We start from the raw sequence: 27,374 nt of genomic DNA on the forward strand, positions 1-27,374 counted from the left end.
ATTGCCCTCGGTTTCAAGAAAAAAAAGCATTGACAAGATTACAAGATGACTAGCCTAATCCTGCTGCTACCTACTAGCGAGTGCGGCTGTAACCATCACGTCGAACGCTACCTGTAAAGATGAAGGGGCCAATGGCGAAGAGAGTTGGTGGTCAGTGATGAGATGGGCTCACTGCTAATAATGTTTCTAGAAGAATTTAGGGTGACCCTCCTTTAATTTCTTATCAACCACTTCATCTGTTCATCATAGTGTTAGAAGAGTTAATATGGTTCCCTCAAAAAAAAAATAGAAGAGTTAATATGGTCCTGTGGCGAATCCAAAATTTTAACTTTGGGATGGGATGGAGCTTTGTTTGTTTTCATCTCCCTCCTTCCTATTATTTTCTTCTTCCTCCTCTTTTTCTTCTTCTTCCTCCTCATCCATGGCTAAAAATTGTTAGAGGGCTCAATGGGATGCATAGGGGCAGGCCCCTACCCCAACCCTGGATCTGCCCCTGATGTTGTCCAAATAGCAATTTTTTGGGGGTCAATCAGCCTAGCATATATCCACCAAAGCTGAGCAAGTAAGAACTACGTGCTTTATGATTGGAGTAGCAAATAACCCTTTTTATGGTAATAACTCGAATATATTAGGTGCACACGTCAGATATAGGGAAATTTACGAAGGTGGGCAAAAAACATTAACTGAGGTGACTTTTCCAATCACCTCGGAGCAAAGATCACGGTTAATCTTAATCTTAACAGAGGCGGTTTTCTTGCCCACCTCAAAAAATGGAATAAAAAAAGGAAAGGAACCCGTCTTGGGATCCAGCTGCTTGTCGTCGAAACCCAGCAGCCCACCATTAGATTCGGCGTCCGGCCACCAGATCTGCGAGCAAAGGGGTTTGGGGAGGAGCGCCGCCGGAGTTCATGCTCGTGACGTCGAATCTGGCCTCCACCGCCGCCATTAACGCCGGATCTGCGAGGGAGAGAGGGTGAGAAAAGGATATGAGAGAGGAGAGAGGTGAGGGAATACCAGGGAGGGAGCCTCGCCTGCGCGAGCTCAAGACACCGCCGATCCCGGGCCGCTAGACCCAGTGCGCCGCTGCCTTCGCTGCGCCTTGAGCCCGCCTGCGCTGTCACAGCTCATCAGGACACCTCACGCTCCTGCACGCTCGCGCTCGCCGCCGCCGCGTCCCGTACACTCACGGCCGCCGCCGCCGCCGCAACCCGCCGCCCGCCATGTCCCGCTTCCGCCGCCGCCGAATCCAACGCCGGCGCCTGCACAGCGCAGCCGCCGCCCACTAGAGGAGAGAGAGAGAGAGTTAGGGAGAACTGGAGAAGAGTGCGGCCGGGAGATGGGGAGGTGTGGGTTAGGGTTTTATTCATATAGGCTTTCCTTGGGTTAGATCCAATAACCGAGGCGGGCCTTTATAAGGTGACCGTCTCTGAAAATAGGAGTATTAATCGAGACGGATATTTTAATGGTGACCGTCTTGGTTAATGTATTTTGCGAGGTGGTTTTTTAACCACCTTGGTTAATGACTGTCATTAACCGAGGTGTTGGGAATTCATGTCCGCCTCGAAGGTGTTTTAAAAAGATCGTGGTAAATCATTTTTTTAGTAGTATAAGAGATAACCAAAAAATGCTTCAGGCTATATTGTGAAATATTTTGATTACTCATCCATGTCATATGAGATTACTAAAACAAAGGTAGGCAGGGATGAAGCCACATGTATTATCTTCCCTGGTGCACGTGCATCACAGTTCAAATAGAAAATCTAAAGCTACTTAGTGAAGCATTACTTGATAATTATAGGATTACTATAGACGTGAAGAAGAAGTGCACCAAAGTGTTTTTGGATTTAGCTTCGCCTCTGAAGGTAGGGATGAAAACGGACAGGAATGGGTGGGAAAATTGCTCAACCATTTCCGTTTCCGTTTTTTATTACGGAAAACGGGAGCAGGAGTGGAATAGCTGGGTAGAGGAGCGGAAACGGGGTATAATGGTTATGGAAATGGGCGGAAATAAGAAAATCTACCGAAATGCATTATTATTTAATCATCATTCACTTTGCATGAATATAATACTAGACACTCCTTTACACAAGCTATTCCACTTTTCAAAAATATGATCAATGTTTCTTGTTTCCTACGATTAAACCGTGAAGTACATGTATTGATGTTGAGGAACATGAGAGGATATATGGTGTGCTCATTATTTTTTTCCAATTTTTATAAATATGGAACTAATACGGGATTATCTCGGCTAAAAACGGGATCCCGCAAATACGGGCGGGATACACCTCTTCCCGCTTTCCGTCCCATTTCCGTATTTTTTCATAAATACACAGTCAAAGCAGAATAAATATAGAAATATGGGCAGAACGGGATGAAATTTTTTTCGTCTGTTTTCATCCTTATCTGAAGGTAAGTGGTCATTGCCTTTACTATGTGATCCTTCAATATGATTCAAGGCGCGTCCGATAATAATTAAATAAGATAAGGATATCATTCTCTATGGACGCAGAAGAACAGAAAATGTTAAATATTTTCTAGATGCATAAAATACAAAATTCAAATGGCAAAATAGCCACTTTGATCCTTCAACTTTGCTCCAAGGATCAAGTTGGTCCCTCAACTTTCAAAAAGATCAATTTGGTCCCTCAATTTTGAGAAAATTGACTATTTGACACCAGAAAAGATGAGGTTTGCTCATTTGGCCAAAATTCAGAACTTGCCTATATGTCTCCAATTGAAAATTTTGTTGCCTATTTGACACTCCGCTTGCTTCTATTAGATTCCACCGTTAGACGCGTGTGCCCCACAACGCGAAATGACCAATATGCCCTTTTGCAACACATGAAGACAGAGAGGAGGCCGACACCGTGCCTCCTTAAGGCCTCCGTGGTCGCTAGCCGCCGCCGCCTCCTCGACGCGCCCCCACCCCTACTCCGGCCCTCCTCCAGCGGCGCCACCTCCGGAGCACCTCGCCCTGCTCCACTGCTCCCTCCGCAGCGGCGAGCTCGCAGCGGACGCGAGACGGCCCTGCGCGACGGGACTGCGGCGAGGCGGATGCGCGGCGGCGCGGCAGAGCGAGCTCGCTCGCCTGCTCCCCTGCTCCGCAAGGCCTTGCCGTGCTCGCCCTCCCTATGCCGCTCTGCCGTGGGTGTACCACGGCCGCTGCCGTTGTCACCGCCGGCGTCGGCGCCGTGCGAGGCGATGAACCTGTTGCTTCTGAACTAGCCGAACGAGTTCTTCCTCCACGGCCTGAGGTGGCCATGGCCGTGGGCGAGCTCCTGGACTCCCCTTGTCGCTCCAGGAACGTTCTTGCCATCCTGGTTCCCTACCTTGGCAGAGAATATCGTCTTGAGGAGGTAGGCCTTGGACACCTTGAGCTTGAGGCCGAGGTTGAGCGGCCACATGAACTTGAGCTTCCTGGACCATGGCTACCTCTGAAAGTGATCTAGGCCCCTAAGTGGGTTTTGGTGAATAATAACAAAACACATATATATTTAATTATGTAATTGAGCATATGTGCAGGTGATGAATATGTATAGGTGAATCAAGTGATGACGTATGGCCCCCCAAAAAGGAAATGAAAAGGCGGTGTTTAAGTGTACTCATGATATTAGTTTTTATATTTGAAATTTGAGTATAGGGACGTCGTACTATCAAGAGGGACTTGATTCAAGGGTTTCGATTTAAATCTTGTGCTCAAGAGAACCTAAACAAACACATGTGAGCCACAAAATACACTCAAAAGAGCAAAACATGAGTTTTCATCCTGCCTAACCCGGATACTCCGGACCCCTTTGCCCAGAGTGTCCGGGTGCTGTTCACGGGCTGAAAAATTAGGGTTGCCCAGAGTCTCCGGGCATATACCCGGAGTCTCCGGGTAACTGTTCGCCCAACGGCTATTTTTGGGTCAAGGGGTATAAATACTCACTCCCCTCCTTCAGTTCATCATCTCTTGCCATTCTTTCGAGCTGAACTCCTCCTAAAGCCAAAAGAGAGCTCTCTCACTCCCCTCTCTTCATTCTTAAGTGATTCCTTTGAGGGATTTGAGTGAGAAGCGAGCAAGAGCAAGGATTCGTGCTAGTGAGCCTCATTCCCACCTCTTGAGCACTTGGTTTTGGTCAAGCCCGCGGATTCAAGTTTGTTACTCTTGGAGCCTTGTGCTCCTAGACGGCTAGGCGTGCTTGTGATTGCTCAATCAAGGTTGTGAGCTGCACAAGAAGTTTGTAAGCTCCATTCCTCGCCGAGGAATCCATAGTAAGTGACCTTGGGCTTGAGAGGTGATCTCGCCCTTGGGAGAGGAGCATAGGGGTTCTTGAGCACCGTCTCTCGAATCCTTTCTCAACGGAGACGTAGCACCTTCGGGTGTGAACTTCGGGAAACAAATCCTTGTCTCCTTCGTGTTAATTTTCTTGATTTCATTGCTATTTGATTGTGAGACTTCTTTTCTAGGGTTTGAGCTTGATCTACTCACTCACGAGTTTCTAGTGAGTTTTGTTTGTTGGATATCAATTTTAAGGAACCCCTGGTACTCATACTTTAGCTCGATCTACTTTTCATACATAGATTCCTGCAGTTTCTTTTCAGTTTGTTCATACCCAGAGACTCTAGTTATAGCTCCGGATACTCCGGACCACAAAACCCGGAGTATCCGGGCTGAGTCTGCGTCTGACAGGTTTTTAAGTATTTTTTGAGTTGCAGATTGCCTATTCATCCCCCCTCTAGGCATCTTAAGGTCCTTTCAACCTCTCCCCGGCCGCCGCCGCGGCGTCCGCCAGGCCGGCCGCGTACTCCTGGAAGTACTCCTTGACGTTGAGCTCCCCGCTGACGTAGCACGAGTTGGCAGGGGACGTTTTGCACGACTCGTATGGCGTCACGGGCGCGGTGCTGAAGCCGCCGCTGAGGGCGCCCCCGAAGCGGCGGGCCCCGTAGTCACGGCCGTCGAGGAGCTCCTCCACCATCTGGATGTGCGGCGGGAGGTGCAGCAGCAGTAGCTTCCCCTCGTAGAAGATCTCGTTCGCTTGCAACGCCAGCGGCTCCCCCCACGCCAACAGAGAGAGAACAGAAAGGAAGAGAGACTAACGTGTGGGCTGTCCGGGATTCTAACGGTGATGGCTAACAGAAGATCACGGTGGTGTCAAATTGGAAAAGAAAAGTGAATTTAGGGACATATATGTAAGAAATGAAGATCGGGTGTTAAATAGGCAAGGTTCATTTTTTCTGGTGTCAAATTGGCAATTTTCTACTCAATTTTTGTTTTTAGGCCAAACTTGTCCCTATAATAATGTGATGCTCCATAATACCATGAGATAGATGTGAACAGTCATTTTTACCCTTAGCTCCTTCTTATACTCAATTTCCATTATTGTATAGTTGTAATTAATTAATAATAGGTCACAATAAATCATTCTGTCAGCTGATTTGATGTCTCTCGTATTTGTTGAAATTCTCTTTTATATTTAATTTAGTCTAGATCACATAAGAATATCATGCATATATTTAATTAACTTGTTGCACCACTTCTGAACGTGCAAATTGTGAAGGAGAGGAAATAGCAAAGGGTAACAATGACTTTTTAGCATTAGTTCATGGTATTATGGAACATTACATTAGTATAGGGACAAATTTAACCTAAAAACAATAATTGAGGGACCAAATTAATTTTTTTGAAAGCTGAGGAACCAAATTGACTCTTGGAGCAAAATTGAATGATCAAATGTCTATTTTGCCAATCCAAATGATTACATTGCTACGTGAAAAGGGCAGCAAGGGCAAAGCCGGAAAGCGGAATCGCCGAGTCGGGGGTGCGCGTCGATTCAGCTGCGGCCACGCTGACGCCCGCACTCGCGATCTGTTCCGCCAAGCTGTGCTAGGAGCCCCACAATACCACTACACGGCGGCACCCGTGGCCAAGGGGATCGTCTGCAGCCGCGTCCCTGTGTCCATCCTGGCATCCTAGCTGGGCCACCGCTGGAAACTGGTATATGGATTGCACGCAACAGACCATCATGAACATGGCATTTTATTTTAATCTCTTAAGCTATAGCAATATGATGACAAATTTTATGTTCAATTTTTTATTCCCAATTGCGCAGGAGCTCGAAGAATTTGTCTTAATCATTTGCCTTTTTAAAATTTAAAATTAAAGAGAGAGTGGCGAATCGGGATGCTTCTAGCTATATTTAGTGAGAATGTAGCATAAGCTTTGGAAGCAATCATACGAGCCCCTGATAAACAGAGATTCGAGTAAGCTTCCTTGGTACACATAACTATTTTAGCTTTTTGCCAAAAAGATACAGATTCCATTTTCCGGATGGTGGCAGTGGGGTCCACCTGTCATTGTCAGCCTGGCCGGTCGGCCTCATCACCCTCATGTGATCACATCAGAAGCCACACAAGGCGCCCCGCTTTATTGTCCTGCCCCCCATTTTGTCTTCCTCCCCAAGAAGCGAAATCCGGAAAGCCAATCTAGAAGCTCCCCCCTTCCCTCTCGCAGCCTCCTCCCACCCGATCCCAATCTAAGCTCGCCGAGATGGGCCGCAAGTTCTTCGTCGGTGGCAACTGGAAATGCGTAATTTCTCCTCCCTCCTTTGACTGCCTGTTTTTCTCGGCGTGGATCGGATGGGAAAGTTTGGTTTCCCCCCCTGATCCTTCGGCGCTCTGTTTGCGGTTACGATAGCGGTTGTTGGGATTAGAAGGCGGAAATTGCTGGCGGGTTCTATTGATCTCGGCTTAGATCGCCGTAAGAATGTTCTTCTTTGGGGGGCCTCTTGCTGGGAAGACTGGGATGTGTTGGCTGGCTCCAGGTTCTATCTTTTAAGATCCGGTCAGGAAGACAATTGATTCGGTCATCCTCGTACGGAATCAGATAGCGTGATGTTGATGGACTTTATATGTTTCGACCTAGCTGGAAGTGCCTTGCGTGTTCCTTGCAATCCGCCTTCCTGTGCTCCGGGCGCAGAACAAATCGTAAAACCCTGTTCAGGTACAGAGTTTTGTGTGATGCATGTTGCCGGGAGCGCTCTAAAAGCTCGAGCTGCCAACTTCTGGAGATCCATTCACCTGCAATGCTTACTAGAGTGACTTGAACCTTGATGTTCTTGTGTTGGAGCTCGGTAAATTTTAGATGTTCTTGTGAATTGAGATGGTGGGTTTGAGGCTTAGATTGGAGCTTCTTTTGCACATCGAACATGGTTGGCAGTGAAAGAGCCTCTTGCTTTCCCAATTTCTCATGCAATAGACATGTATATCTACTGAATTGCGTTTAACTGATCATTGACGTGGTTGATCTTGATGTTGATGTGTGCAGAACGGAACCACTGATCAGGTCGAGAAGATTGTCAAAACTCTGAATGAAGGACAGGTTCCCTCTCCAGATGTTGTTGGTATGGACTCGTCCCTTTTAGAAGTGACCTTGAACATCATGGATTTGTGGTACTACTGAGAGATTTACTTGTGTGATGTACACTCTTTGGAATTGTTGCATTGCAGAGGTCGTTGTCAGCCCTCCTTATGTGTTCCTTCCTGTGGTCAAGAGCCAGCTGCGCCCAGAGTTCCAAGTTGCTGCTCAGAACTGCTGGGTGAAAAAGGGAGGTGCTTTCACTGGTGAAGTCAGGTTAGTCTTCATTTCTCTCCTGACTGACCACCCCATATGTTGTGATTGCTTTTGCGAGGATGGGTTAATGTCGAATCTAAAATGCAAAGTCGTGCAGCATTTACACAAGCATAAGCTTATGTTCTTTGATCATTATGCATACTGCTGATGCTATGTCAAGCAGTTTGCATGTGTAACCTTATTCAGCTGTTCGTAGATTGCGCTTCGGTGCATTCCTCTTCTGATTTTTATTTTGGTTGATAACCAAGGCATTATTAATGCAGTGCTGAGATGCTCGTCAACCTTGGCGTTCCCTGGGTCATTCTTGGACACTCTGAAAGGAGGGCTCTGTTGGGAGAATCAAATGAGGTATGCTCCAGGTTGCATCTTATGCAAAATGTATTTCATGTCATTTGCGTTGTCTGGTAGTGCTACATGCATATTACCAATTGGGACTATGATACACTTACGGAGCTGAGACTTGTTCAGTTATTCTTCCTTATTAATCCTTCCTTTGGATGCCACATATTTGCGAACCATAACCACTGTAGTCCTAAGAATGTTCACATCTAATGGTTTACTCTTCTGCTTGGATTCCAGTTTGTTGGAGACAAAGTTGCCTATGCACTCTCTCAGGGACTAAAGGTCATTGCATGTGTTGGTGAGACCCTTGAGCAGAGGGAAGCTGGATCGACTATGGATGTTGTCGCGGCACAAACAAAAGCCATTGCTGGTACTTCACATTTACGTTCAGTCCTATGATTACACATGATCTCTTTTTTATTCTTTTCACTGTTATTGTTTTCTATGGTAATGATGGTTTGTTGATTAATCATATTCAAATACTTCTACTTCTAGCTCCCAGCATAGCAATTTAAGATTATTTAAAGATAGCCACACATCTTATGCAATTAGATCTTGGCGTTCAATTTGATTAGAAAAATCTATGTGTGTCTATTTCAGACATTACTGTTTTTCTCTGGCAGCTGTAAGTTCGGAAACTGGTATCTGTGTGTCCCTGTTGATTGTAAGAACATTTGTTTTTTCGCCTGTATTATTTATTTCATGTGGACTTTATGGCTTGCTTGAATTTGATGAGTTCAAAGTATTGGTATCATATGAAAATTCAGGCTGAAAGGATGAAATGCTGTTTGTTTTACAGAGAAGATCAATGACTGGAGCAACGTGGTTATTGCCTACGAACCAGTCTGGGCCATTGGAACTGGCAAAGTTGCCACCCCTGATCAGGCCCAGGAAGTAAGTCTTTCTTAGTACTCACAACTCTCTACTGGTTCATACTTAGTTTCAACATTGAGCTATACTCTCGCGATTACAAATAAGTTTACCTACTACAGCGCATTATCCTTTTCTTGGCACAAACACTCAGATTTGCATTATCTTTGCAGGTGCACGCGTCCCTGAGAGATTGGCTAAGGATCAATGTCAGCCCTGAGGTCGCCGAATCTACCAGGATCATCTATGGAGGTATACACTTCTTGAGCAGTTGCCCTATAAATATGCTCTGGCTGCTAAGTTATCTTGGCACATGATTGTTCACGGTCTTCCTGCAACAGGCTCTGTGACTGGTGCAAACTGCAAAGAGCTGGCGGCAAAGCACGATGTTGACGGTTTCCTGGTCGGTGGTGCTTCTTTGAAGGTAACGAAAAATCCAGGAAGACAGCTGATGTCCTGTTCCCTTGTAAACCAAAGATGGAACAAAATGACAGTGTTTGGCCTTATCAACAACCCTAGTCGCTGACTGTTTCTTCTCCCCAATCTTTGTCTGCAGCCTGAGTTCATTGACATCATCAACTCGGCCACCGTGAAGACCGCCTAAGATGTCCCATGTTCCCGCCCCGCCTAAGAACAGACTTGTTACCTGTTTATGTACGCTAGTAATTTTGTGCTGGAGCGTATACTGCTTCCTCTCTCCCTCAGCTCTGAGGCTGCAGCTTGAGCTTGCTAATAATGTTTACCGCTGAACATACCAATAATGTTTTTTGGTTAGCCCCTTTTTTTTCTGGTGAGGCACATTGCACCAGGTGTTTGACTTATGCTTGTTTGTTTTTTTCTTCTACATGGAGCTTTAGATTACTTAATCACGAGGCTTTGTTTCGATACACATTGTATCCACTGAGCTTTGCAAACCTTGTGCTCCCTCACGTATCCCTCATGATGAGTGGATGCCAGCACTCTGGCCAAACGATCTGGCAGCAGTGGTACTGGATCTGTTTGGATTATCTGTGTATTTTGTGTTTATCATCTCTGATCAGACGGTCCTGTGAATGCAACGGGTCAGCTAATCTATGCACGGTGGCAGCCAATCAGTGGTGCGCCATTCGTCATCATTCCACAAGCATACGACGCTAGTGGGTTCTTTGCCATGTTTTCGATGATTGTGACACAGCATCAGATTTGTATCAGGATGGAGTGATGCGTTTATTATTCGCCTACGCACCGTCAAACAAATCGTTTTGATGGCACGGCTAAGGGATTGAAAAAATAAAATGGATTAGCGATGATGCGGGTCTGGAGATGCTTTTTTTTTTGGAAGATGAAATGGATTAGCAATGCTGCCCTGGGTAATGCACTTTTGGGGAAAAAGATGAAGCTGCCCTGGCCAATGCACTTTTGAGAAATCAAATAATACTGTCGAGGTGCTATCTTAAACATAGGATTTTTATCTAAATAATACTCATTTAACCTCTCTTCATTAATTCTTACCACATTATCAAAATTACCGACTGATACTCTAGTAATCAGATTAAAACTTCCATTGATAATAGCCTAACGGTTCTGGCTTAAAATTGCTAACAGTCCAAGAACCATCCCGTTAGATTGTGGAATCTTGTTTGTAATCATATATTATTTTCAAAACTACTCACATAAACTTGATGAGAAATTACCCATACTTCCATCACCCCTTAGAATGTGCTGTAGGCATTTGCTATCCACACCCAGTAATCCAACGCACTCAAAATCCAGATTGCCAAACAATCTAAGGCCGTGTTTAGATGTTTTGCAAAAAAATTTTGCAATGGAATCTTACTAATTTGAAGTACTAAATGAAGTCTATTTACAAAAATTTTTCCACAGATGAGTTGTAAATCGCGAGACGAATCTAATGATGTTAATTAATCCATAATTAATCAATAATTAGCGGATGGTTACTGTAGCATCGATGTTGCAAATCATGGATTAAGTAGGCTCATTAGATTCGTCTCGCGATTTATAGCCTATCCATGCAAAAAATTTTGTAAATAAACTTCATTTAATACTCTATATATGTGTCGAAACATTCGATGTGACGTTTTTTTATGTTTACGGATTTACAGGTGGGAACTGTTTAGTCTAAATGGAAAACAAGCGATTGCAGGTTGCAGAAGATCGATAGGCATTCCATCAAGCATTCAAAACTCCTGTCACGGGCATAAATTCAAAACTCTTGTTTCTGATGAAGGAAATACGAAACTCCACATTCAATGTTTTGCCTAAAATAAATAGCGATCCTGCGTAATTCTCCCCAAAAAAAAAACAGAGGGAAGAGAGCCTCATGTCATCAAAGCCTCCTCGGTAACAGACCCCGTCACGGGTATAAATTCTCAGCCCCCTCGGTAAGCAGCTCCAGAGCTCCTCCTCCCTCCCCGGAGCGTTGCGTCAACCGCCGGTGAATTTAAGCCGGTCATGCGTTGCATGGGCCAGCCATTTCCGTTGCGCGCACGGGAAGCGTGACGCGTCCCCCCCCCCCTCTCGCCAGCCACCGCTGCCCTCCCTCCTCCCGCGCCTCCTATCCCTCTCGCTCCCACCCCTGCCTTCCCTGAAAGCGGCGGCAACCCCTCCGCCCGGGGCTCTCCCGGCGCAGCAGCTAGCCGCGTGCCGTCGCCCTCCGTCTCCTCCTTTTTCCCGCCTCGCGCCGGAGAGAGAGGCCGCATAAATGAGCTCGCCGACGCCATTACGCCCCACCGCCGCCGCCTCCTCCTCGCTGCACCACCGGCGGCGGGGGCGGCCGGGCGCGGGCGCGGGTTTAAGAAGGCCGCGGGCGCGCCGGTGCAAGATGAAGCTCATGTACTTCCTCATGGACCGGGACGAGCAGCGCGAGAAGCGCCTCGAGCTCCAGTTCGAGGTCAGGCCGCCGCCGCGCGCAGAACAACACGCCATGCCATGGATAGATAGATGATCGACCGCGTTGGTCGCTGGAGGTTTGCCTGACGGTGTGCGGCCGAGCTGACTGGCGTTGTGCGCGCAGGTGTCGGAGCTGGAGACGGTGCTCGAGAAGGAGCAGCGGCTGGGCAGGGTCCTCCAGTGCTCGCTGCAGGGGCGCCTCGTCTGCCATTGCTGCCTCGCCACGCTCGTTCCAACCAACGTGAGCATGCCCCCCTCAGCTCAAAATTCCGATCATCTCTGTTGCATGCCTGCATGTGGCTGCTAAATGTTCAGTCCCGTCAGTCTGAGTGTCTTACTGAACTGATTTCTGCACAAGTATTACTCGACCAAATCCTGCTTTGCAGTTTCCGACATGTTTTTCTTTCATGCTAGCCTATTACTTGTCCATAACCCAGATTATGCAACGATAGGATACTCTTTTTAGAGTTTTTAGTAGGATACTCTTTGCACATGTTAAACACTGTGTTCACTTAAAAAGCTGAAACTGTTCAAGTCTGAAGTCTGAAACGACGGAGAACAAACATGATTGCCATCGTACCGTCACTGCAGTCTGCAGTCGCGGAGGAATTGCCATCACAAACATTTCACTTCACCGCAGCTCATCTGAAGTTTACACACGTGACGCTGTCACGGTCATTTGGATCCCACCCACCACGGGCTCAAGATCTCAGGGATCCCCGTACGGGTGAGCAACGCCAGGTGCAGACACAGGATGTCCTTTGGATTCCTGCCTCCCTTCACGTCTCATCCGATGTCACCTGGCTCTGACTTCTCAACCAAGGACACAGAAGTACTGTGTCTGATCTGGAGCGTCGCGATCCTCAATTGCCTGCGTGCAATCACTACCTCTAATCTTCCCAGATCTGGTTTCCTTGGATCCTGCATTATTGTACCTGCATTTACCTGACTGACTGATGATCAATGGCCTGCATCATGGCATAACAAGAGCATCAGAGCAACTTCACAACTGTTGATTTGCAATTCTACTAATCCTTTTACCACATTGGCCAGTATAAGCTATAAAGCTCTACCGTCAGTAACTTTATTTGTGCTGCATCTGCATCTCGGTTCATTCCAATGGCTGGGACCTGACCAGAAGGTCTTACTGAACATACTGTTTTTGACCTGAATTTTTACTTGCTTTATTTGCATCGGTGTAGGTTAGGGGCCTGCTCGGGGAGCTAGCAATGGTGGAGGACGAGATATTCTACCTGGAGAAGAAGGTCGAGGACCTGCGGCTGCGCCTGCGCCGGGAGCAGAAGTGGACGGACCAGTGCATCCAGCAGCAGCAGCAGCAGCAGAGCTGGCCGCAGAACCGCCAGCCCAGGCACTCCGTGTCCAGGTGGGAGCTCCAGGGCGCCCAGCTCCTGCCCAAGCTGCCGTGCCCAGGCAGCGATGAAGCTCTCGAATGCGAGAGCAAGGCTTCTGTTGGATCCGCCTCCGCCAAAGGTGCGAAATGTTCAGCAAAACACATGCGAATTCAGAGTTCGTCGGATTCGTAAGGGATTCAGCTACGTTGATGTGCCACATGATCATCGTGATGCTCTGGTCAGGAGATGAAGTGGAGCACGCCAGGAGAAGCAGCCACTGCAAGTCGTCGGAGACCACGCCGGCGCCTCCGGAGAGGAAGGTCTGCCTGCACAGCCCGAACAAGCTCTCGGAGGAGCTGATCAGGCTGATGGTGGCCATTTTCCACAAGCTGAACAAGGCGGCGGACAACGCCGCGGGGGAGCTGGAGCTGAGCGGCGGCGGCCCGTCGAAGCTCAACATCTCCTGCATCGGGCCCAGGAGCCTCGTGCCCAGGGTCGCCGTGCACGGCGCCGCCGCCGCGATGAGCCCGCTCAAGAGCCGGAGGGCGTCGGCGAAAGCCGCCGGCCGCGGCGCGGAGGAGGCCGCCGCCGCCGCCGGGTGCCAGAGGAGGTTCGTCGAGTTCACGCGGGCGTCCGTCGATGTCAGCCGCATCTCGCTGTGCCTTGCCGACATCAAGAACTTGAGGTGAGCTAGCTCCCCATTTCTGCGTGCTGTTCAACGATCAGGGGAAGCGCTAGACCTGATAGCATCTGTGACAGAGGATTGATGCAAAAGCTTGGCACTGCCGATCCGAGCCTTCTGACGAACAAGCAGAAGCTGGCGTTCTGGATCAACATCTACAACTTCTGCGTGATGCATGTACTGTAAGCTGCCCTTCAATTCCATCTCAGGCGTAGCTTGACGAAAGAACAATTCCTCGAAATCAATGCTAACTCAGGACAAGATATTCTCCCGTCATGGTTTCAGGCGTTTCTTCAGCACGGTTTACCCCCATCTCCAGAGAAGCTTCTTGCGCTGCTGAATCAGGTACAGTGTTCTTTGCATCGACAAAACTCGATGCTTCAGAATAGATCGAACCACGTTATCTGCATGTTCATTGCTAACAGAAACTGACATTTTTCAGGCTTCAGTGAACGTCGGAGGAACAGTGCTGAATGTCCTGTCGATCGAGCACCTCATCCTGAGGCACTCTCCCGAAGGCAAGCAGGTATGCAAGATTATCTTTCACCATTGAACCATAAGCTCTTTCAGAATACAAACATTTAACCTGAGCAAGGGTTGCTTGATGATGATGATGATGATAAGGGGACCATGGACGAAGGACAGAGGGATCTGCTGCGCGCGTACAGGCTCGGGTACCCTGAACCCAACGTCGTCTTCGCGCTGTGCCGAGGCAGCCGCTCCTCGCCGGCGGTACGTGACGCGCCACCGCCAGCTCCTGCCGGCGTTTCCTTTTGTTCTCTCCCCAAACTGACCTCCACGTATGCGCCGCGCGGCGCAGCTGCGCGTGTACACGGCGGAGGACGTGTCGAGCGAGCTGGAGCGCGCCAAGGTGGAGTACCTGGAGTCGACGGTGCGCGCCGCCGGGGGGCGGAGGCAGCGCGCCGCCGCCGCCGTGGTGGTGCCCAAGCTGCTGCACTGGCACATGCGGGACTTCGCCGACGACGCCGCGTCGCTGCTGGAGTGGGTGCACAGCCAGCTGCCCCGGGCGTCGGCGGCCCCGCTCAGGCGGGCCATCAGGGAGGTGCTGGGCGCCGGCGGCGGCAGGGGCGCGCCGGCGGCCAAGATGGTGGAGGTCGAGCCGTACGACGCCGAGTTCTGCTACCTGCTGCCCGTCTGGTGAGCCGCGCGACCGTGCGAGGTCTCGGTCCATCGCTCGGAGCACCTGTGCGCTGAAGGTGGCAATGTTGTGAACCGTGGACTACTGTGACATGATGCAAATTGTCGGACTTGTGTTTCGTCCCGTAGAGAGAAAAAAATCAATAAAAGCAGGAACACAATAGTACCTTATTATTGATAAATAAAAAAATCAATAAAAGAAGGAACACAGTAGTAATACCTTATTGATAAAAGTAATGGTACGTTTTATTTCAGTGTGTATATGAAATATCCTCATGTATTTTTTTTTAAGTTTTTCTAGTGCCGGATGCCCGATTGTGGAATCAATGTACTTTCTTGCACTGCTCTGGCAACGAAGGATATACCCTCCATAAAAGGGGAAAACTTCTATTTCGTCATCAATTCATAACCAAATTAATCCATTTCTCAAGAATTTTAATATGGACAGAGAGATGTGATTCAGCAGGCAAGCGACAAAAGCATCGTGAAATGACCTAAAAGCCGCATTAACCGGGCCCACGTAACGCCTCCCGATGGAGTCAAAGTGTCAGAGCACCTGCCACGTGGTCCCGGGCACCGTCGTCAGGTTAAACTGGCCCCACATGTCATCCTCTCACCCCGTACCACTGGCATCTCCTCCCCTCTCCCGTGCCCCCCCCCACCAAAACCACCTCAGGACTGGACTGAATGTTGGTGCTAATCCTTGCCTCTTGCCTTTCTCGCCGATTCCGCCGTGCCTCCATATTATCCTGCGAGGGCGGCGTCGTTGCGTTCAATCCTGGTGCGTGAGAACGCGATTTCGCCGCGGGATTGATATAGGACGGGGGTTTCTCGGCCCGATTCCATCCAGTTTCGCTGCCATTTTGCAGAGATTGTGCTCCGCTTCGGGGGGAAAAGGTGAGTCGTTTGCGCTCCTGTTCTGCATGTTTGGATCGAGGAATGTTTTGGAGAAAAATCGCGTTGTTCCTCTTAAGGATTCGGTGAAGAATCGCTGTGCTTGTGTTCAGGACTTGTCTCTGCTGGATCCCTGAGCTCCGGGAATGGATCTTGACATGGACGATTACATCGACCCCTACGAGGAGGCCGAGGCCGAGGCGGCGGCGGAGGCCGCCGGAATAGCTGGCCCCAACGCCGAGGACTCCGACGGCGACTCTGACGAGGACGACTCGGACGCGGAGAGCGACTACGAGGAGCAGTCGTTCAGCCTCCTCACGTCCGGCAAGCACCGGGTGCGGAACCCGGACGGCACCTTCCGCTGCCCCTTCTGCCCCGGCAAGAAGAAGCAGGGGTACAAGATCAAGGACCTGCTCCAGCACGCCGACGGCATCGGCGTCTCCAGCAAGCACCGCCGCCACGGCCGCGAGCGCGCGTCTCACCGCGCCTTCGCCCGCTTCGTCCGCACCGATCCGTCCTTCGCGGGCGACCTGGTGGGTATCACTGGCATCCTCGGTGCCATTAAACCCGCCCCTGCTAACTCCAATGGCAGTGGAAGTGCCACCGGGGAGGCCAAAGCCAATGCTGCTCCTGCCAGATCCAGTTCTGTGCCGGCAGAGAATGGGGTGCTGCCGCTGGAGGTTGAAAAGTATGCTTGGCCATGGGCTTGTGTTCTTGCTGCCGGTGCAGGCTTCAATGCCAAGGAGTTTTCTGGCAGAATAGCCATGTTTAGTTTTGTTGAGGTTGTGCCTTTGTTTCTTGATGGGATGGACGCCATCGAAACCTTTGCAATTGTGCGGTTTACCAATGATTGGAGTGGATTTAATGATGCGCTTACGCTTGAGAACCATTTCAGCGTGAATAAGCTGGGGAAGAAAGAATTTGAGACAAGGAGTAGTGGTATGGGTGCTGCAGAATGGGAGGGAGGTGAAGGTGAAGGAGAGGTTAAGGTTTATGGGTGGGTGGCCCGAGAGGGGGATTACAATGGAGGAACTGTGGCGGGAAGGTTTTTGAGGAAGCATACCATCCTGAAAACAATAGATGAGGTCTCCAAGACTGAGTCAGATAAGTCAGGGGAGATGGTGGCAAGACTGGCATCTCAGATCGAGGAAAAGAACCGATTCTTGCATGATTTGGAGACAAAGAAGAATGCGACAGAACTCTCTATCTCACGGCTCGAGGAGGATAACAGGAAACTACACGAGGCGTACAATGAAGGTAATATGTGCAATTTTGCTTCCTTTCCTTCGGCTTTACTTGATGGTCTAGATTTGCCTGCATGTGTGACATAATCATGGCTGTGAAACTTATGTGTAACGGAGCAGATCCGTACATGTTAATTCTGTCTTGTAGTTCTGAAATTAGTTTTTTTTTCCATAGTTTTATATTGGACATGGATTATATAGAGATACGATTATGGGTTGGTTAGATGAATGCAGGGCTTTTTTCAGATATTAATACTATTATGCACTAAGTTACTCCATTCCTTTCTTATATGGTTTAACATTATATTTCTCTGTTAAACTACAACTTAGGCCTTGTTTAGTTGCGTAAAGATTTGGGTGTAAAACACTGTAGCACTTTCGTTTGTATTTGATAATTATTGTCCCGTCATGGGTTAACTAGGCTCAAAAGATTCGTCTCGCAAATTACAATCTAACTGTGTAATTAGTTATTTTATTTAGCTACATTTAATACTTCATGCATGCGTTGAAACATTCGATGTGATGGGGAATCTTGTAAAGTTTTGGAATTTTGAAGGGAACTAAACAGGGCCTTACCTGATGAGATGAACATTGCTCACATGTATGAACAAATCTCCCCCAATTGCTAATGTGATTGCTTAGCTTTAGCTTCTTTGCATTACAAAATTAACATAGCAAGTTTTCTCTGTTAGAAATCAATTAATCTAATACATTTTGTATCCTTGTTTTCAGAAATGCGCAATCTTCATCGCAGGGCTCGTGAAAATGCTCTGCGAATTTTCCAAGAAAATGAAAACTTGAGGCAAGAATTAGATAATAAGAGGAGAGAACTGAATTCACGAGCTAAGCAACTTGAAAAGCTGTCAGCTGAGAATGCTAACGACAGGAAGACACTCGATGATGAGAGGCAGAAGGTAAAGTGAACAACTATACAAGTGAAGCACTATATCTATGCACATGTAACCTCTGCTGAAATAACATTCATAGTCTAGACTTACAATTCATAGTAATCTGGACTTACAGGGTGTCAGACATTCTTTTATTTCAGTGATTGTCATTATCATGAAAACATGGATTTTGAAGTTGCTATTTTTATATTTTTTTAGAGTTTTAGGGCCAAGCCCCCCATCTTTCACTAAGACAAATAAGAACGTGCGTTACAGTTTACGGCATTGGCGCCAACCAACAACCAAAGTGAAAGCAGCAGCTTACAGACCAGAAAAGTTTCCCAACACAGAAGTAGGCACTAACGTGAAAAAAAAACACCATCAGCTAAAGCTATCAGAGAGATAACTAGAAAACAAAAGACTTCCTCAAAGAACTGTAGAGCAGCTAAGCTGAGACTTGTATGTTCCATTTGAGACTTGTATAGGTTGTTTAAAATCATATATCATCATTATTTTCACTCTGACAAGGGATATGTTGTTATGGAATATTTTATCATCCAAATTCTATGTCATTTTTCACCGAACACCAGTTTTTATTCTATGTCCTAAGTGCGTGCTCCATAGCTTGTCAGATTCATAAAACTAATGATGACAGTTTGAGCATATCAGTGTGTTAGTTGCATACTGCAATATCTTATATAATTACTTTAAGTTCAACATTGGAATTGTGCAGGCGAAAGATGATAACAGTGAACTTGAGTTAGCTAGTATAGAGCAGCAGAGGGCTGATGAAGATGTTCTGAAGCTATTGGATGACCAGAAGGTTTGACATTTTCTTAGTTTCTATATGTTTTCTAGATGGTTGCTGTAGGTTCTGATCATGAGCATTGATACATTTTAATAATCAGAGGGAAAAGGAAGATGTATTTGCAAGGATGCTCCAACTGGAAAAGGAGCTGCTTGAGAAGCAGCAACTTGAGCTTGAAGTTGCACGGTTGAATGGTACACTCCAAGTAATGAAACATTTGGAAGGAGATGATGATGGGGATATTCATGAGAAGATGGAGAAGCTGAGCGAAAGATTAGAGCATGAGAAGAAGCGTCTGGAAGATTTGAGTGGATATCTTGTGAGGAAAGAGCGTGAAAGTAACGATGAGTTACAACAAGCCCGGAAAGAATTAATTAAGGTACTTCGCATGCTATATGTTCATTAGCAATTACAATGCACTTGAAGTGTTCTCTATCAGTTGGTTCATGTTTGGCATTGATGAAATGATCAGGGTTTGGAGGAAGAGCTAAATGGGCAGACAGCTATTGGGATCAAAAGGATGGGAGAACTTGATGAAAAGCCATTTTATAATGCATGCAAGCGGAAATACGGAAACGATGATTACCAGACCAAAGCAGCAGAGCTGCTCTCAAGTTGGCAGGAGGAATTGAAGAAGCCATCCTGGCATCCTTTTAAGGTTGTCCATGATAATGGAGAAGATAAGGTATTTGCTGTGTTGTTCTATCTGACTATTGGGTTATGTTTAGAGACACTAGTATTTGTTCGGAAATAATGGCCATCTTTGTTCTTCGCAGGAAGTTCTAGATCATGATGATGCGAAACTGAAGTACCTATGGATCGAGTATGGCGATGACGTGTGCAACGCGGTGAAGACTGCGCTGATGGAGATAAATGAGTACAACCCCAGTGGGCGGTATGTGGTGCCCGAGCTCTGGAACTTCAGTAAAGGACGGAAGGCGACGATGAAGGAGGTGCTCAAGTATCTGTTCAGGCAGATGGAGACAACCACCAAGCGCAGGAGGGGCTGAAAATAGGCACCCTGGTCCGCTAGACCGCCCCAAGCCAATAAGTAGTTCGAGCATGCCATAAGCGTGCCGTTGGTGCCATTATGGGAGGCCTGTGCTGCTCGATCCCCCATTAGGAGGTCTATCCTCTGCGCCGTTGGTGCCATAGGAGATTTATCCACTGTGTGTTCCATCGGGTGCGAAATTAAAAGCTTATGTGTTATGTGCATGTGGTGCTGTTGCCGCTTACATCCCAGAAATGGATGTGGTTGGTGAACTGAATAATATCAACCCGTTCGTGCTCTTCTTAGGTGTCTGTACATTTATGTAGTTACTGGTAGTACTGCAAGTGCTGGCCTTGTGCTGTAATAGGTTAATCAATCATGCTGCCTGTTTTCAGCATTTGTACCGTAATTTAACCAATTGGTGTTAGCTTGATGTTACTTGTCCCCATCTGTTTAGAAGGTCTGGCTGAATTAGTGCACTTTTGCCTCGTATGATGCGGTTATGGGCTGATGGCTGTTGCAACTCTGATGAGTTTACCCTGTCGCCTACTGAAGTATGTGAGCTGAGCTGAACATTTAGTTGACTAAACTGGGGCCGGCAAATAACGTAACAGATACCTGCGATTCCCTAGAATGTGTTTTCTACCGTGCTAAAAAAATCTGCTTGTGCTGTGCATAAAATATGCTCTTAATAAAGTATGTGTTTCTTTATTTACGAATTACAAATGGTTACTATAAATATATACTAAGAGCATCTACAAGAGTCTTTTTAAATTTCACTCTCTAAATCATCATTTGAAGAGTCATCTACATAAAAATCGCTTTCTATACATTTTCACTCCAATAGCTTTTCTATATCTTGTTTACGCTCAAGAGAGCTATTTTTGCTATCTATCTTTGGCTAGTAAAAAATCCAGAATAGATGATGTCTATATTTGGATAACCACTTAGAGAAGCTCTTAGAGGGCATTTCTTTCATCAAAATCTCTATTTCTAACAATTGGGAGAGATATAGAGAACCTCTTGGAGTTTGGAGAGTGAGGAAGAATAGCCGTGTTTGGATGGAGGTTGTAAAATTTTCCAGGAAAACTTTTCGACCCTTTGACTACTAATCGAGGTATTAAATGATGTATAATCACAAAACCAACTCCACAGATATGGTACTGTAGCAGTACTGTAGCTACTGAGGCTCTTGACCGCGTGAGCAGGGGATGATTAGGCACAGTTACTGTAGCATCACTGTAGCCAATTATGGTGGAACCTAACTTACTAGATTCGTCTCGAAAAGTTACACGCATCCATGAAAATGTTTCGCAAATAAACTTCATTTAGTACTCCATGCATGCATTCGTTTTTTTATAAAATTTTACAAAACACGGTGAAAAGATGAAGCAGTAAACGAAGATGAAGAGACGCTGGTGGTAAATGGGCCTGTTTGGCAGGGCTCCGGCTCCTCCAAAAACAATTACGGCTCCTCCGGTGGAGCGGCTTCTCTGATGGAGGTGGAGCCGTTTTAGAAAATATTTGATAAAACAACTTCACTTGTTGGATTGAGGTTGTAAAAAGTCTAAATTGCTCTTTTTTTCTTTTTCCACTTTTTCCTTTTCTTTTTTCCCTCTTCTTATTTTTTTTCTTTCCCTTTCTTTTTTCCTCCTCTCCTCTTATCCAGTCGCCAGCCCCTTCGTCACGACTCGTTGCCCAGCCCTGCCGCCTCCTCCTCCGCTTGGCCATCTCCAGTCCTCCTTCAAGCGGCGGCCCCCGCGCCTCCTCCACTTGCCGGCGGTGGCCCGCGCCTCCTCCTCCTCCTCCCAAAGCACCGGAGGCCGGCGCCTCCTCCTCCCCACGGCCGCCGCCGCCTCACCTCGCGCTCCCGCGGCCGGGCGTCCCTGCCGCCGCCTCACCTCGCGCTCCAGTAGCTGGCCATCCTCGCTGCGGGCTCGCACCTCCGCATGCATCTCCGGCCACTCGACTCGGCCCTGCTTCCGCGTGCGCCGCCGGCTGGCCGGCTCCCGGTGGCCTTCACGTGCCAATCTTCCGTCCACCTCCGCGCGCATTGCTGGCTTCCTCCACACACACTGCGAGCTCTCGGTCGAGGACAAGATATGAATACAACGAGAGGAGCCGTGTGGATCCATGTTTTTGTGGCTCCGCCTCCTCTGTGTAAGCCGGAACCAGCTTCATGTGTGGCTCCTGGGATGGAGGTGCTCCATTTGCACCCGTTTGGCACGGCTCCGGGTGGAGCTGGTGTTGGAGCCGCTCCAGGAGCCCGCCAAATAGGGCCCTAAGCTGCAGCTTCGTTCCTCCCACTCTTAGGATGTGTTTAGTTGTTGAAAAAGTTTAGATGTTGGTACTGTAGAATATTTTATTGTTACTTGACAAATAATATCTAATTATAAACTAATTAGGCTTAAAAGATTCAGTTCGTGATAATTAATTAGACATTTCGATGTGACGGGTACTGTGCAAATTTTTTTTGAACTAAACATTCCCTCACTCACCCCCCTCCATTCTCCTAAATCACCGCCCATTCTTCCGCCGCCGTAACCATATCCCTGCCCCCCGCCGGCGGATGCGACGCGACGGGAAAGTCCGGCGGATCGCCCATACGCCATGGCATCGATCGAAGTGTTGCTGCAGCTGTTGGGGGTGGTGAGAACTGAGAAGCCACGATTTCCCTTTTTCTTCTTTTACCTATCCTAGTTCCATTTTGTCTGCGAGGGAGCCTTAAGCTACTCCTGGGATTGGATTTGACATTGTCCAACATCCAATTGGATTTTACTGGATTTGGACCAAGTTGAATATGGACATCCGTTTAGTTTAGATCCAAATATAGTTGGATTTGTTGGATAGAAAAAATAGGATAATCCAATTTATATTGGATTTCTAAGAGCATCTCCAAGAGTTCTCTAAACCAAGTTGGCATCTTAATTTTTTTGGCAAATGAACAAAAAATAGTCTCCAACAATTTGGCAAACAACTTAGCATTTTTGTTAACTTGGCAAAATCCTCTCCTTCCACGCACATATATGCTCGTGCGGAGCAACTTGGCATCGCTTCTTTCCGGCATCGCCGCGATTCACGGGCTCACGGCGCGCTCTCCCACGCACGCCAAGGACGAGGGACCCAACAAGAAAAAGAATTCGATCAACCAGAACGGCGCTGCGCTGTGCTCGATTGATGTATAGGTTCACGTTCAGCTAGCTGTCTCGATCGGAGGAGCAGATGCTGACCGATGGGAGGAGGAGATAGCCGGCCGGATTAGATGATGGTCACCGGCATTGGAGTCCGCGGTGGCTGTTGGCGACGGGATGACGGCGCGGCGCGCGACGGGAGGAAAGGCGACGGGATGTGAAGCGGCAATTATTTTTGTGGGCTTCTTTTTTTATTCAGATATGCTCGTTGTCAATAGGTTGACAATTTGTATATCCATCAATCGACGCTATAAGCCATCCGATCAAGGCTGAACGTCTGTGATGAATCAGCGTGTTATCTGTGTTGTCGGGTCCGCATGAGAGTTTCTTTTTACCCGTTTAGATGTTGTCGGGTCCGTTTGTCTTGTCCACCTGCCCGTTTAGCTTGCCAGGCACATCGCTAATTCGCTATTGCCCCAACCCATCCTCACTCCCCCGGAGCCGCAGCAAACAATGTGTCTAAACCTAGATCTAGACCCCACCTCCGGCGATCTCCCAGCCATGTCGGCTGCCAGGCTGTCTCCTCTCTTCTCCACTCCGCTTCCTGTCTCTAGGAAGCCTCTCTCGCCGCCCCACTCCCGCAGCCGCCGCCACCGCCGCACTGCCCATCCCTGTCCAGGGGTAACTCATGAATCAGGCAGCCACTTTTGTCTCGTCCACCGCAGTTTAGGCGGTGCCTCGCCACCCCCCTGCCGCGAGAGACTGAGAAGATCAGGTAAGCGCCCATTGTATGGATGAGAGTTTGAGACAGTAGCTATTTGCGGTTAGCGTGTCCTCGACACCTACTCCTCCATCAATGTAAGGACGCCTTCCATTTCTCCCTGTTGCTGATCCGTGTTCCATTTTGTGTTGATACAACTTGATCTGATGAAGGGTGGATTAATAGTGTCGGATTGATCTGGGCGCGCATATCGAGTAGCCCATGATTAGGTTTTTAGATCTTCCGTTGTAGTCTGATCATTGATCGGTTATCTAGTGCCTTGTGATTTATTGGTGTATGTGACCTTCTGTATTGTTTATGGTTTGTTTTCCTGTACACAACTACACATTTTCAATATCATTTGCTGTGAATTTGTTTCTTTTTGTATTTTCAATTATAATGTAGAGGATTTAAGTTAGTAGGTGCGTGCTTTCACAAGTTTATATATCTTGCCCCTTATTTCACAGTTTCTTGTTTGAATGAATCCCTTGTTCTGGGCGTTCTAGTTTGTGATGATAATTTGGGGTTATCTGATTTGTGTAGGTTCTAGATGCCCGGCAAAGTCTACACTACTATCAATAATTAATATAATATGGTCACAATCTAGTTTTCATTACTTAGAATTGAAGACTGCAAATATTGTGCCTTGACCATGTGCTGGGACACTTCATTTTGGACAGGTGTAAGTCAAAGCATCGATATTTATTTTCAGAAGTATATTTTTGTCTAGCAGATGGCAATGACCTTTGGGGTATGCAAAAGTTTATTATTTGCCCATGCTATGAGTGTGGATCTAATAGCCTGATAACTTTTACTCAGTAGAGTTTTATTGTTTCTCATATCTAAGTTTTATTATTTCTAAAAAAATATCTAAAATTTGTGTGCATTAACCAGCACCTCTAGCTAACACAAGGCTGCTAGAAAGGGCAGTTACACTGTAACAACCAGCATGTTTTGCATGCTCTATTCAGCTTGTGTTGAGATTACAATTTTGTACAATGTTTAGAGATTTAGTAGCAGCTCTATTCAATGTCAGTGGGGGCGTCCTTCCCTGCTGATCGAGTTTTTTTATTCAACTTGGTTGTACGAGTAATATAATATTCTTTTGAACAAAAAAAATGAAAATCTTGTATATGCTAATTTTGTAACATCTTTTTGACTCAAAACTTCCTCTGGTTCTGTTTTCACAAACCAAACATTATAGTTCCCATCTGAAAACTTACAAGTTTTATATATAAATATTACACTTTTATCGGTTCTGTAATGTCAATATAATTGCATTGTGCCTTTGGTATATTTTATTTTCAGTTTGACCAAGATGGATATGTGCATTGCCAAATCAGACAAGTGATGTTTGTTTGCAGTGGCTTGATAATGAATATTGTAGTGTCATTCCAAAATTTTAGTGCCTCTACTGTGTTGTCTATGGTGGAAAGACCTTAATATTGCAACGCTCACTTCTTAAATTTTAGTATACCAATACTATAATTTTCTTGGTTGTAACAAGTGTAAATAAAAAAGTTGCAACTATTTGTACTAGAATTACACTATGACTAGCTGTATTGTTATTATTTCGTTATAAATTTTTAGACTAGACCGACACAAGAAAATTATAGTATTGGTATACTAGAGACCACTGCTGTGCAGTTTACTCAAAACTTAATTTCCATTTAAAAAATTCAAGCAACATACACAAATATTACACAACTACCACTTATATAATTTCAATAAAATTGTAGCATATTTTTTTTGTTCAAATGTTACCTAGAATAGAACTTCTGGTCGATTTGGTATTCCTCATCGAATTTTTTCTTTGTCTAGTTTATGGTTGACTGATTTCCATTTTTGTTGTATCATGCTAGCTGGTACAAATCATACTTGATGTGAGTTTTTACCTTATGATCAAAGTATCTCTGAACTTTTAAATTTAATCAAACTCTAATGTAGCAATATATTTCTTTTCTTATTTTTTGGTATGTTGAAGCGTCCCCTCATAAGAGAAGACTTAAATGTGATACAAAGCACCAGTCCCAGAAGGCTGATGCCACATTTATTACATCAGATGTTTCAAAACCATACAAATCTTGGAGGACACTCGATACAGATGATAATAATAATTAACCAGGCTACGACATAACACCAGACCGCAAACCACATGGGGTCTATCACGGGCTCGGAGTACTGCGACAGCGGAGGCATCTCAACAGGGTCGGTTCCACAGGCAAGGTTGGGTGTAGAACGAAAACCCTACTCAGCGTCGTCTGGCACGAAGTCTGGGTCTTCTTCTGTAAAAAGTAAGAATTGGGTGAGTACGAACGTACTCAGCAAGTCCAACCACACCCACGGAGGGGGGTTATAACAGAATAATATGCATAGGTAAATCAAGGATAAGGTTACGGTTTAATTTGTAGAAAAATAATATTTTATGCAGGGGTTTATTTAACAGAAAACCTTTTAGAAATCAGTTTTTGTAGTAACACGGAGTTCAAGTTTTAAAACTGCTACCGAACTCCCCGTCCGTCGTAGCACACGGCACAACTGCCGGACACAATTCCAAAACAACTCACACCAGCCCATCCCAATAAAACACTAGTTATGTGACCACACCGTAACTCGCCCAATACCGTGGGCACGGACTATTCGAATAGATTCTTAACTCTGCAGAGGTGTGCAACTTTACCCACAAGTAGGATACCACAACTCGAACACCGTCGTGTCGGTGTAGATCCCAACATAGCCATTACCCACCTTAGCTAAGCCTGACTAGCCATCACGGGATGCACCAAGGGGTCATTGACCGTTCACTTAGGTATAACCGGGCATAAGTCACTCGGGCTTATCCCTTCTCCTTAGTCACCCGTTGCTCTCAGCTCTCCTGATGGCTATCACACCAACTAGTGGGATTTATGCTACGCCGTTGCCCATTCAACGGTCGAGTGGTTTGCACGATAGTAGAGTTAGGTGAGATGACACACCAACTCAGTCCTTAGACACGACAAGATGGATATCTCCCTTCTTTGCCCTGCCACACAGGCACAAGCACACCAATCGGCAAATCACACAGAAATGCCGTCCATCCCGTCTATACTCATCTTTCGAAAATCCACATTTTATCCCTTCCCACACACACACGCATTTTCTTTATAAAAACAAGTTGTAATGAGTATGAGGTCCTAAGCGTTCTAGCAGCGATTAACGTCTAAACAGAATCAGACATTAATCTAGGTGGTCAAGGATTGGTTATAACAAATCAAGGGGTGGCTATCCAACCGTGTTTTCATGCAAGCAAAACATATGCAATTTTATAAAACAGGCCATTGGGTTGTGTTTATAAAAACTAGGACAAAAACATGCATCAAAGGATGGGATTGAACTTGCCGTCTTCGTAGCCTTCGGGGAGGTCCTGTCCTTCGGGCTCGGGGTCTCGGAACTGGTCCTCGTTCTCCTGCTCACAGTTCGGCTCGTTGACGGGTTCTCCTTCGTTCACTCCGTGGTCTACAGCGTACACAACAAGCACACAATCAACACACCGAAAATAAAGGTTTGTCGTCGAGCTCGAAACGGGGACACATAAAATATAGGGTATGGAGTGATATTTTTGGGTGTGCTTCTAATGGCATGGTCAAAACTATATTAAGAGAGTCGTGGTAAAGTTTTAGGTAGATCCGAGGTTGTTAGGCGCATGAAATGATAGGTAAAAAGGGGTGTTCAGGGCCTAAACAGGGGTCCAGGGACCTGTTCGTGAATTGGTTTG

General features: G+C 46.7%; 3 protein-coding genes across 5 annotated transcripts; all 3 read left to right on the forward strand.

The window, feature by feature from the left end:
- Window positions 1–6,382: 6,382 nt before the first annotated feature.
- Window positions 6,383–9,831, forward strand: LOC120673407 (triosephosphate isomerase, cytosolic-like). Its single transcript, XM_039954226.1, has 9 exons — window positions 6,383–6,568; window positions 7,307–7,382; window positions 7,489–7,612; window positions 7,876–7,960; window positions 8,192–8,324; window positions 8,754–8,848; window positions 8,998–9,076; window positions 9,166–9,248; window positions 9,381–9,831. Exons 1-9 carry the CDS (start codon window positions 6,530–6,532, stop codon window positions 9,426–9,428), a joined length of 762 nt encoding a protein of 253 aa, XP_039810160.1. The 5' UTR covers window positions 6,383–6,529; the 3' UTR covers window positions 9,429–9,831.
- Window positions 9,832–11,233: 1,402 nt separating this feature from the next.
- LOC120672307 lies at window positions 11,234–15,281 on the forward strand. 2 transcript variants are annotated; one of them, XM_039952631.1, is made up of 9 exons: window positions 11,234–11,714; window positions 11,838–11,954; window positions 12,916–13,204; window positions 13,309–13,750; window positions 13,825–13,924; window positions 14,033–14,092; window positions 14,190–14,273; window positions 14,372–14,479; window positions 14,568–15,281. In XM_039952631.1, exons 1-9 carry the CDS (start codon window positions 11,526–11,528, stop codon window positions 14,907–14,909), a joined length of 1,731 nt encoding a protein of 576 aa, XP_039808565.1. In that variant the 5' UTR covers window positions 11,234–11,525; the 3' UTR covers window positions 14,910–15,281. The 2 variants fall into 2 exon arrangements, with proteins under 2 accessions (XP_039808565.1, XP_039808566.1); XM_039952632.1 differs by lacking the exons at window positions 11,234–11,714; window positions 11,838–11,954 and adding an exon at window positions 12,299–12,787.
- Window positions 15,282–15,561: 280 nt separating this feature from the next.
- Window positions 15,562–20,174, forward strand: LOC120672305 (factor of DNA methylation 1-like). Of its 2 annotated transcripts, none has more exons than XM_039952629.1 (7): window positions 15,562–15,802; window positions 15,913–17,056; window positions 17,776–17,957; window positions 18,664–18,753; window positions 18,839–19,117; window positions 19,211–19,423; window positions 19,515–20,174. In XM_039952629.1, exons 2-7 carry the CDS (start codon window positions 15,946–15,948, stop codon window positions 19,746–19,748), a joined length of 2,109 nt encoding a protein of 702 aa, XP_039808563.1. In that variant the 5' UTR covers window positions 15,562–15,802; window positions 15,913–15,945; the 3' UTR covers window positions 19,749–20,174. The 2 variants fall into 2 exon arrangements, with proteins under 2 accessions (XP_039808563.1, XP_039808564.1); XM_039952630.1 differs by having other exon boundaries at window positions 15,569–15,802; window positions 15,892–17,056.
- The last annotated feature ends 7,200 nt before the right edge of the window (window positions 20,175–27,374 follow it).

The sequence above is a fragment of the Panicum virgatum genome, chromosome 5N, assembly GCF_016808335.1.
Source record: "Panicum virgatum strain AP13 chromosome 5N, P.virgatum_v5, whole genome shotgun sequence".
Lineage (NCBI taxonomy): Eukaryota > Viridiplantae > Streptophyta > Magnoliopsida > Poales > Poaceae > Panicum > Panicum virgatum.